The 12236-nt window shown below is 41.4% G+C and overlaps 1 protein-coding gene across 2 annotated transcripts in view; it reads right to left on the reverse strand.

Annotated features, from left to right (window-relative positions):
* Positions 1–12236, reverse strand: part of LOC100562683 (sucrase-isomaltase, intestinal) — an 89581-nt gene that overhangs the window by 75585 nt on the left and 1760 nt on the right. The window contains exons 1-2 of one of the 2 annotated variants that reach the window (XM_062981687.1): positions 12057–12178; positions 11618–11730 (exon numbers count right to left, since the gene is read on the reverse strand). In XM_062981687.1, coding sequence (XP_062837757.1) covers positions 11618–11730; positions 12057–12174 — 231 coding nt within the window. In that variant the 5' untranslated portion in view covers positions 12175–12178. Of the gene's footprint in view, positions 1–11617; positions 11731–12056; positions 12179–12236 lie in introns of those variants that run through there. The other variant, XM_062981688.1, reaches the window with a different exon arrangement.

The following is a 12236-nucleotide window of genomic DNA, read 5'->3' on the forward strand; positions in this document are numbered from 1 at the left end:
TTTTTCGGGGGTTTTTTTTGGACCTTGGACAGAAAGGCTCATTTGTATAGGCACCCATTTCCATCAGCAGCAGACGGAAACAGAAATGGGGCCATACAAATGGAACGAACAGAAACGGTAAGTAATTTTATACAAATGCACAACCCTACTCTCTGTATTAGCAGTGAAACGTTTGCTCTGTTATAACGAAAAACAGTCCAAGAGGTCATGGGAATGGATGGGTTAGCTCACTGACTCCCTACTGTTAGTACATTTGGATGGCATGGGAATGGGCTCGCCACGTATCCTAAGGTATATATACACACAAGATTTCCATACAGAGAGGAACTATTGTCCAGTCAGGATTCCTCCTCCCATAGAGTTCTGTGCATATACACCAATGCAGTCGAAGAATAATACTTGGAAGTAACTTTTCACAAATCAAAAACTAAAGCAATATTATTAACCATCTAACTCAGTGGTTCTCAACCTGTGGGTCTCCAGGTGTTTTGGCATACAGCTCCCAGAAATCCCAGCCAGTTTCCCAGGTGTTAGGATTTCTGGAAGGCCAAAACATCTAGCAACTCACAGGTTGAGAACCACTGATCTAATCAAAGAAGAATTAATGCTCCACTTTTTGTGGTTTTTTGTGGGATGATTGGCCCCATTAAATGGCAAAAAAGAATATCTGGGTCTAACTGATATTACTTTGGATTGTATTTAGTATTGTGAGCTGCTTTGAGTCTCATTTAAGAGAGGAAAGTGGGATACAAATAAATATAATAATAGCATTCTGATTTGCTGCTTCTTCAGTCTCTGTTATGGGTACTAACCAGGTTGATGAGAGAAAAGTGTTCTTTGTACTACAATTTATGTGCTTGTAGCATTCAAGTGTTGCTTTTTAAACAACAGAGAGTATCTATTTTAGGTACTTATGAAAACCTGGAAGGTACTGTATTACTTTTTAAAAAAAGAAATCTTAATTATAATGTTGGAATGCCTTGTACTTTTGTTATGGTTGAGCCTTCTGGCTCCGATACTAGGAGACGAGGTCGTAAGACTCCTCGAGAGTCAGACTCTTTTGAGGAGCGTGAAAGGAAACGGCTCCGGGACTTATTTGCAGAACCAACTGACGAAGACTCCTTTGAGGGTTTTACCGAGGGAATGGAGGAAGAGGTGGTTAGCTCAGAGGAGGATGACATGGAATGGACTCGTGTGAGAGAGGATTTGGGTGTCACTGGCAATGATAGCATGGGAGGCGACTGGCGGGTTGCAGGATCGGACCCGTGGACGGGCTGGAGGGATGGAACGGGATCCACAGCTGGGGATGCTGTGGGGCGTAGTCAAAGGTGTTTTAGTTCTGATGAGGATGATGATGAATTAGGATAGCAGCTGACAGCGATGAGGAGTTATGAACTGGCATAAAATGGGGTCTAGAATCAATGGCTAATTGCGTTGGGCAAGATAATCTGGACGAACGCTTGGGCTCTTGTTGGGTAACTTCCTGAAGACGGGTGTGATTCGTTTGCTGGATACGTAAGTTACCAAGGACACTGGGCATAGATGGCGGGAGGAACTGTGTGGGCTTTTTCTGTGCAACTTGTGTTTAATCTTGATAGCTTGGACCTCCGTCGTCTTTTTGACGGACATTATTTGCCAACTCTGGATTGACGCTGGACTGACTGACTGACTACGACTCTGGACTAACCCTTCTGTGGCTATCGGTGGAACTTGTGGAACCTTAGATGACTGCGTTTGGCTTTCGACCTCAGACCGGATTGGGACCCCGCTGACCGTCGTTGCCCTGATTGATGTGCCTGGACCTGGTTTTCGCCCGTTGCACGGTGGAGCAACAGCCCGAGTTACTTCTGTAGCTCTTGAGTAGCAGAGGGGAATCTGCTGCTGGGTTTTGTGTTCATTTTGACCTTTTGTTAACCAGTTTTTATTTGTTTAATTGCCAGGCTGAAGTAAGCATCTTTGATTTAACCCGGATTAAACTTCTGTTTAATCCGGTTTATTCTTTTGAACTGTTTAAACTCAAACGAAGCTATTTTTGTTACTTTTCATACTGAAGACAAGTGTTTGCCTAGTCTTTTGTTTCCTATGGGCAATTTTTAGTTTTGTAACCTCAATAAACTGTGTTGTATTCTATTTGGAGGCGTTCTGTCTATGACAACTTTACAGCTGGTCATCTATATTCACAAATTCTGCACTTGTGGATTAAACCTTCCACAGCTTGAAAATATTCAGAAAAGGATTGATTTTGCCATTTTGTATAACAGATGCCATTGTATATAACAGAACTTGAGCATACGCAGATTTTGTTATCCATGGGGGGGAGGGGTCCTGGAATCAAACTGCAGTGAATACCAAGGGCCTATTGTAGTTACTTTTAAAAAGTAACTCCTGAGTTCTGTCCCAATATGTAGGCAGCTAGGGTTGCATTGCCAATGAGATATAATCAGGTACACCTTGGAAGCAAGAGACAGAACTATTCCATGATGTTGCATAGGAGATTTGTGGGAGACAGCCTAGTGTTACATGTGGGTGGTTGTTCACGGTTAGATAATAATAACTTTAAACACATAGGTAAGCAATATAAGTCTCGAGATATGTTATTTTGTATTGGATGTAAGACCAGGCAAGATTTTTAGACACTTCATTCGTTTTACATAACACTATGTAACACAATTTCTGTTCCTGGGTTATAAATATCATTTCCTAATTAGTTCTATCATAAAAACATGGAAAAAGTTGATTAAACTGCAAAAAGTTTGTTTTTGTGGTCTGCACAAAAGTTAAAAATTGCATGTTTTCATTAAGGAAAATTACAAATTAAATGCTTAGAATGAAGCCACAAAATGAGGTTTCTGGAGTATAACAACTACTTTCAAAGTAAGTACAACATAATTAAACAGGAAATAATACTTTTAAACTGGGAACAGAAAATGTTCAAATTTGTTATATTGGTGTAATTAATATATCTGGGAACATATTTTCTGTCTTAACAAGGTTTCCCCCCTAGGGTTCTGTATACACACAGAGATAAATACAGTGCACACGCAGTGCAAATTAAAGAGAGATCCAAGGCAAAATAGCCAGCACCACTGAAGATAGCACAGCTTGGTGGCCTCACTTTCTCAGAGGCTCATAAAGTTTGCATTAGAAAACAACAGTTTTCACATAAAGGTGAAATAAAGGTGTCTTAAAATGTCCCCAAATGAAGCTTACAAATGTTGCATAGACAGCTTTTATAGCAAATATGCTAACTTTTCTACATGCAAGGAGATTTACTGAGGAATGCTTTCTGTTAAGGAATCTCACTTAGATTTAAGGACAGTCCTGTCCCAGAAGGATCATTCCACAATATGTGGGTATGGCACTACATTAGTTTATGAGAACCAGCCACAGCAATCCTCTGGTTCCTGCATTTCCCTTGATCTCTTCCCTTCCAGTATGTCTGCACCGAGGTACCTTGAAACAATTCCTTTTAAAAAAAAAATGCAGTCCATTGTGTTGGAAATAGCAACCTTCTCAAGCCTCCACTAGTTATTTGTGATGTATATAATTCAGATTGCTTATTGTATATGTGTCTTTTGCAATGCAGTTTTTTTCTTTAACTCTTTGTTGTGGGAGGGGCTGCAGACCATGTGATCAGGTCTGGGCTTGTTCGGGACTCAAGACTCCATTTCAGAACAGTATGCTTTAGACTTCAGTAGGAACAGTATATTTAGAGACTCCATTGGGCTTTCAGACTAGACAGAGACTCTATTAGACTCTCAGAACAGAGAGATGCTTTGAAATTTGGACTGTTGCTTATAAGAAATGATGCCCTGTGTTACCTACACAGAGAAAATACTTCAAATCTGTTTGTAACTGGATTGATATGCAAAGTACCTGTGTGCTGAATACATGAAGTTTGTGAGTAAACCAGCTAAGTTATTTTAAAAGAAATCTGCTAATTTTTGTCTCTTGAGAGCATGATTTAAACCAAGAGGTTTTAAAGGAGAGTAGATCTTTTGGGCAACTAAAACAACAGTTCTGAAACTCTGCTATATATGTGTTTTTGTGTATTGGAATATATTTGTCCCTAACTGTTCAAAGAGATATTTAGGATATCAGTTTAACAGCTGAGCAACCTAATTGCCTTGCATGATTGAATACCATTTTCCCAAAAGTTTATGGCATCATTTTTCAAAAGGTTGTGACTTCAAACAAGGTCATGCCTTTCCAAAGATCATAAAATCTCCAAAAGGTTATGGAGATTTCCATTTTCCAAAATGTATCATCACCTCCCCTGCACAAGTGTTTAATCTAAACAATGGTTTGTTTGAAACAAGTCAGTTCCAAACAGAGATGGTTCAACCACCAGACCAACTAGGCAGTTTCCTGTGGCGCCATCTTGTTGGGGGCGCCATCGAGGCAACTCCTGTCTCCTGCGCCCTGCCTCTGCAAGGTATTGAACTGCTTTTTCTGTTGATTTATTGTAAAACATGATGTTTTAGTGCTTAATTTGTAAAATCTTAATGTAATTTGATGTTTAATAGGCTTTTCCTTAATCCCTCTGTAGTATCAAACATTTTTGCTTATCCAACGCTTTTATTTTTCAGTGATTGGTTTTTTTTTGGGGGGGCAAAATTCTGTTCGCCTACACTTGAAAAATACCTAGGGCCGGCTCTGGTTCCAAAGCATAGGATCTGAATCTGGTTTACTCAAAATTGTATCTACAGTTTAGACCTCAGATATCATGCTTAAAAACTATGGGCATTTGAAATGTGAAGCAAACGTTTCTGCCCCCCCCCCCCCCCCGCCCCAGATCTATGAAAATAGAAGAGTAGCAGAACCATGTGAATCTAAGGCAGTGGTTCTCAACCTGGGGTCCCCAGATGTTTTTGGCCTTCAACTCTCAGAAATCCCAACAGCTGGTAAACTGTAGTCTAAGGACTACATCACATATAGGCTGCAAGCGTCCTAGGATGCTTACAACACAGCTGATTGATGGAACCCCACGCCACCCATTACACAACGTAGGCTCACTTCCGGTGGGGCTCCATCGATGAACTGGAGCTTAAGCATCCTAAGATGCTGCACCCAGAACACAGAAGGCTTCCTGGGTTCCATTAGAAACCATGGGGCCAGCACGGAGGAAAGCCATGCGGTGACATTTCCCCACATGCGATGGGGAAGCATTGCTGCCGGCGAGGTGGGCCGTAAGCCGGTAAGCTGGCTAGGATTTCTGTGAGTTGAAGTCCAAAACACGTGGCAAGCTGAAGTTTGCCTGTGCTTGCACTAAACTCATGGTTTTCAAACTGTGGCCTTCCTGATGTTTTGGACTTCAATTTAAAGAGTCATAACTTAGCATAACCCAAATGGCTAGTGATTCTGGGACTTGAAATCTAAAATATCTGAAATGCCAAAGGTTGAACACCACTGCCCCAAATTAGTTTTTTGTGATACCTAAACACAAGCAGAGTTTGAAATACCACTGGTGTTCTTTCTCTGGGCTAATGATTTTGTAATTATATTGAAACATATTTAGATACACTCATTTTATTAACTTTGGTCTTTGGTGATCCATGTCTGACATAACTGACCTTGCATTTATTTTTGGCAGGAATGGGTTCTCCTTAACTCCCTAACTAGAAGCTGTAGGCATTGAAGATAAAAAAAAGGAAAGCAACTGGCTGCTAACAATTTGATGGGTTAAGTGCTGATCAAAATAAATTATTTCCCTACAGGCAAACCTGATCAACAGTCACCAGTTTAATAATGTTCTAAGAATAGAACCAGGCATTGTAAAGCTTTCCAGGAAGCTGACTTCAGAAATAATTTCACTGTGAAATTACCTCAGTGCCCATCCTTCGATTTCCTACTGTGAGCTACACAGAAGCACAGAGCATGGGGGGAATATCCATTACAGTGCACCTTTCACAGATTTAGTCAGGAAATGGGAGGTAAGGCTTATGCTATTTTTATAGCTCCACCCTATATTTCCACAGACACAAGGGTGATTTTTAACTGTTGGTGGTTGCCAGTTGAAAACAAGTTTAACATACAGTGCTGTTTTCAGTTGCCGCTTCCTTCCTGGGCTGGAGAAATTAGAAAATCAGACATGGGGTGTGGGCAGGGGGTGGGAAAGGACTCCTCTAAACATGGTTGTTTAATTTGAGTTTCATACGTTTTAATTTAAAATCCAAATGCTCTTTTCAAAAAGAAAAATCAGAATGTATAATAGAAACACCAAGGAATAAATAAATCCCTATTTTCAATAGTGTATCAATGGCCTTTAGCAATGTTTTGAATAACCAGTCGATTCAATGTCTCCATTTGCGGCATGCAGCTAAATACCCACAGCCTTGAACCTAAATTTAGTTGCTAGTCCCAACCACAGTAGACCATTGAATCAACATAAGTGTTGACTTGCCAGTCTGCAATTGATTCAGTATGTCTGTTCCAGCTGAGAGTCAGAATTGAATTTAGTCTGAAGGCATAGGTATATTAACAATTTCTAAAGGCATTTTCCCATTATACTACAACTCATTGAGCATTAACATAGAAAACTGAAGTTATCATACATAAGAATGACACAAAATGAAAATGACAGCGTTCTCTCAAAATAGAAGCCATTTCTCCACGCTGTCTCACACAGCATATAAAGATCTCATCACATGGATGAGGTCCAGTGTTGCGATTTGCCAGGCTCCGTGGTGAATTGGGGTGTTAGCAGGGTATCCCGGTGCTCCGGCCGGCAGCTGATGCTTTCCCATCACACGTGGAGAAGCATCACTGCGTAGCTTAATCCCCGTGGTAGCCCTGTTGTCCCTAATGAAACACAGGGAGACTACTTTGTTGGTGGCGCAGAGTCCTATTATACTGCCACTCCAGTTCACCCACAGAGCTCTGTTGGAAGTTAGCCTATATCATCTGATGGGAGGAGTGGGTCTCCGTGAATGAACTGGGGTAGAAGTGTCATAGGACACTTATTTTTTCACATGTGTGAGTCCAGAGTGAACCCCACTCTCTTCAGTCTTCTTCTAAGTTAAGTATAAATAAGCTTGCAGCCTTTTTGCAGAATCAAACAATGTCAGCAAAACTATGAAGAACAGGGTACCTTGTAGGGCCGGGCTGTGGCACAGCTGGCTAGTAACCAGCTGCAATAAATCACTACTGACCGAGAGGTCATGAGTTCGAAGCCTGGGTCGGGTTAAGCCCCCGACCATTAAATAGCCCGGCTTGCTGTTGACCTATGCAGCCCCGAAAGACAGTTGCATCTGTCAATTAGGGAAATTTAAGTACGCTTTATGCAGGAGGCTAATTTAACTAATTTACAACATCATAAAACTGCCAGCAAAACACGAGGAAAGGAATGAGGAAGTACAGCCACTAGTGGACAGTGAAGCAACAGCTCCCCCTGTGGCCGGAATCATGAAGCTGGAAAAAAATGGTAAATGCCTCTGTGTCTGTCTATATATGTTGTTTGTCTGTTGGCATTGAATGTTTGCCATATATGTGTTCATTGTAATCAGCCCTGAGTCCCCTTCGGGGTGAGAAGGGCAGAATATAAATACTGTAAATAATAATAATATTAGGGTAGTGGTTCTCAACCTGTGGGTCCCCAGATATTTTGGCCTTCAACTCCCAGAAAAACTAAAATCTAGTAAACTGACTGGGATTTCTGGGAGTTGTAAGCCAAAACACCTGGGAACCCACAGGTTGACAACCACTGTCTTAGTGGATATAATTTCCCATCGCATCCAGCGATGACTTTTTCCCATTTCTAAATCAGACAGTTTTTATCTCAGAAAAAAATGGACACTCAAAAACCAGTGGGGTTGTTTCTATCTCCCTGAGCATCATGGCCAAGCCAGACGTTCATATATATTCATTGCATGGGTGGCTATTTCTTCAGCTGTGAAGGAAGGAAGAGCTTTAAGCCATTTCTTCCTACCTGCCCATCTCTGGTATTGATTTTCAGCTGGATAGAAATGCCATCAAGCAGGCAAAGGCAAAATTCATTCTGGTGGGATCTACTTTGTTGATCTTCAGACCCCTGGAGCTATATCTGCTAAAGCCAGGTGCAAAACAGTGGCTTAGAAAGTGAGCCTGCTATATACATAAAATTAAGGAGGAAGATTCCTCTGAGTGCATTGCAGCTCAGCTGTTTAATTTATAAATCAGAAATGATCTCACAATTCTCTCTCTCTTTACATTCTTTCTTTCTGTCAGGTTGCTAGTTGAGCTGGGAAAAAGGAAGATATCCTTGTTGTTAAACAACATGACAGTCAGAAATTGTTGCTGATCTATAGCAATCACCCAGAGATCTACCGGATCTACCAAATCTGCCCCTGCTCTTCAGGCAAGGGGCTGCAACAATATATGGTTCTGGAGTGTTGCACCGCCCTCCCATTTGTGCATAAAAGAACAAAGCTTCTAAGCTAAAATTCATAGGGATTCTTAGAATTCTATTTACCATATATATTTGTGCATAAGTTCACCTTATGTAAAAGGTGAGGTTAGGGTCTGGGCCTAAATTATGAACTTTGATATGTCCCATATGCAAGTCAAAGGTCATTCTGTGTTAAACGGAAAGTGTCAGCACCACCTCAAGAGCATCAGCTGCTTCAGGCAGCTGCTGCTGCCATTTTCTCACTCAGATGTTTGAAAAGGCCAGAAGCAGCATTGCAGCAGAGAGAGAAAAGGAAATCAGTGCTTCTTTTAGGGTCTTCTGGACTGGAGAAAGCTCTTGCCTTTCACTGCATTATTTAGAGCAATGTGGTCCAATCAGCAGCTCACGGGCCGCATGCGGCCCACCACTTCATTTTTGTTGGCCCTTGCCTTTCTTACTGGAAAAATATTTTAATTTAACATTTGGAAAAAATATTTACCCTTCTTACTGCTTTACTACAATATGTAATTCGTTTCTTTCTGGAATGTCTCTTGCCCTCATATTCTTATTAATTGGCCCTCGGGTAACTAAAAGTTGGAACACACTGATTTAGCGGATGGGATGGTTCTTTTAAAAAAATAAGAGTTAAGGTACAGTATTCACACTGAGCCATGGATAAATTGACTCAGGTTTTTGGGGTCAAATTTTGACTAAACTGTCTAGATTGATTCATGAATGTGTAAAGGACCATGAGCTAAATAACCACTAGGGATCTCATCGCATTGATGAGGTTGTGCGGGGTGGATTTGCAGCCCCCATGGCAAATCGGCTGCCTCACCCACAGCGACACTTCCCCATCACACGTAGGGAAGCATCACCACATGGCTTCCCTCTATCCTGACCCCGTTGTTTCCAACAGAACATGGGAAGCCTCCCATGTTCTGGTCACAGTGTCATAGGACACTTTCACCCCAATTGATCCATGGAGCCCCGCTGGAGGTGAGTGTGCATTATGTGATTGGCTCCTTGGATCGACTGGGGTGAAAGTATCCTATGACGCTGGCGAAGACACGTATGATGAAGTCCTAGGAGTTTACAATTTCCTACTATTCTTTGACAAATCATACCAACAGAATGAGGTGGGCCATGCACTCTAACTGGAACACCTATTCTATAAAATTATTGGATATTTGGTGTTCTGAATAGCAGAAGCAAAGTCCTAAAGCTTTCAGTGCTGGCCCTCTGACAAAGCTTTCCCCAAACACATGAGCTTTGTTTCATACTACATCCCTATTCACTAGTTGTGCTATCTTAGGTTGATGGAAGGTGGGGAATAAGGGTTTCCTTCCCCTCTATATTAATGTCTGTACTCACATACTGATTACGAATATGGAACACATCCAGATTACCTATTGATGATATCATACATATCACAAAGTCATAGGTTTTTTTGTTGACTATGGAGAAGGATGATCAGCAGGCCCGGTTCTTTATAGAGGCCCATGAAGCTGCCACTTCGGGCGCAGCCCTTGCTGGGCGCACTCGAAGCGGCGGCGGCAGCGACCATTGGGTTGCTCGCCACGGAACAAGGAAGTACTTGGTATTCTCGTGAGATTTCACGAGATTTCTGCGAGATCTCACGAGAGTACCAAGTACTTCCTTGTCCTGCAGCAAATGACCCAATGGTCACCGCTGCCACCGCCGCCAGTAAGTTGGGTGGGGGGTGTAATTTGGGGGGGGAGGGTGCGTGCGCCCCTAGGTTTGCTTACATACTAAAAAAAACCTAGGGCCGCTCCTGATGATCATTTATCATTATTTTAAAGGGAAGAAAAGAGGAGAAAGAGGAGAAAAGTGCTACCAGCAACAGGAGGAGGGAGAGGAAGGAAAAAGGGAGGAGGAGACTGTACATCTGCAAGTCTGAGGAGAAGGAGAGCTGTGTGGTGAGGCTGAGCTGGGCAACACCCACAAGACCCTCGAAGCCATCCCCAAGGAGTGCACCAGTTTCCATTGCCTTCTCGACTTTGGAATTATTATTAATAGTATTATTGTGTTTAACAGTTTTTAATAGTGTTATTGTATTTTATATGTTTATTTTTTGTTGTTTTGATGTGATATATTTCAGACACTATGTATTCACAATATGGCACTGAAGTGGCCAAACTGTAAGCCGCTCTGAGTCCTCTTCGGGGTGAGAAGAGCGGGGTAAAAAATATAGGCAATAAAAATAAATAAATAATTTTCAGGAATGCAATGATACACAAGTAACATTGAAGGGGCTGCTGTCAACTCTCACATTCAAAAAACAAAAAAAATGGTTGCTGCTATGTATTTCAGGGGGGAAACAGAAACTCTTAGAAAAAAAACAAAAATTGAGAATGGATATAAATTGTCCCAATATTCTATCCTTTATTCCAGTTCTTATTCCTTGGAAACTTCCCAAATGTGATGTGGATGAACATTTAACACCATGATAATTGTATGTGTAATTCTATACCAACTTCATTTCCTGCTATAGAATCCTAGATGATACTCGCCACAGAATAAAACTCTTTGCAGAGTACATGAGGCAATAAAGACAAGCTGATCCACCTACCCAGAAAACTGATGGTGAACTTCTCACCTTAAAAGCTGAACCTTTTTTGTTTATTTAAACCCAACCGCCTGACGAAGACTCCTGTGAGTCGAAACCAGTTGCAGGTTTGAGTCAAGTTATATGGAAAATGGAGTCTACTCATATATAATAAAGAACAGGACATTTACTCACATGAAAAACTTGACCTTGTACTTCAAGAGAAGAACCGCTGATTTCTACTTGTATACGATTGGGACAGTCCTATCTTTTGTATGTACATTGAGTTTGTTTGATTATTTTCATATCACCACAAGCAGTGGATTTTGGTCTTCATAGTTTAGGGGAACCCATTGTCCTTTTAAGTTTTATAAGCTATCATTTTCTTTCCAATTTTTCTTTGGCCTTCTCTGTATTAGAATATATATATATAGGATTTAAAGAGGGGGGCAACATAAATTGTGTCCTACTAGTTCCTGACATTGTGCAATTGAATCTTCTCAGGAGGGCAAAGGAGGTGGTTGTAATAATACTTCTGACCCTGGTCCATGTGCTGATGTTCATTTCTACTAGTGTAATATAATCTTTCACATACACAAAGCTGTGACTGCATTCTGTGTCAACAAGTACAGACTTTTCATGCCAAAACAGATTTCTCAACAACAACCGGTTTCTCAACTAACCTCTGTGTATTGCTGGATTACATTTTCAGGGGTTGGGCCCAAGAAGACGTAGAAATCGAGGATTCCTCCAATGGTGCGGAAGGTCAGAGATGGCTCTGGACTCAGAGTGACATCTGAAGAAAGAAAACAGACATGTGGCCTTCAACATCAAGTGCCTCGGAGTGACCTACGTCCCCCCCCCCCCCCAGGCTGGACTTTTCTGCACATAACAGCTAAGTAGGTCATCCAAGCTCTTCATGTAATCATAGCACACATTCCACGAAGCAAGTTCATTGCCAGAACTAACATTTCACATTGAACCTGACACTCCTTGCTTGGCACACAGAGAGGCACAGCAGCAAGAGAGCAAAGGGTTGTGAAATGATATGATACACTGGTAATTCTGAAGAAGCACTTGGGAAAGTTACTTTTTGGGCTACAATGCACAAACTTCACCTACCGATCTGGCTAGTGCTTCCTTCCCTACAGCCCCCCAAAATATATTCAGCAATGCATGAATATAGATCTGATTGCAAAATGTATTTTTCTGGCAGGCTCTGCATAGATAAGAAATGCATTTCATCACTACAGGAAAGATTCTCTTCTGCAAAAATTGTAGAATGAGATTATTACAAGAAGG

Source organism: Anolis carolinensis, chromosome 5 (assembly GCF_035594765.1).
Source record: "Anolis carolinensis isolate JA03-04 chromosome 5, rAnoCar3.1.pri, whole genome shotgun sequence".
NCBI classification, from domain to species: domain Eukaryota; kingdom Metazoa; phylum Chordata; class Lepidosauria; order Squamata; family Dactyloidae; genus Anolis; species Anolis carolinensis.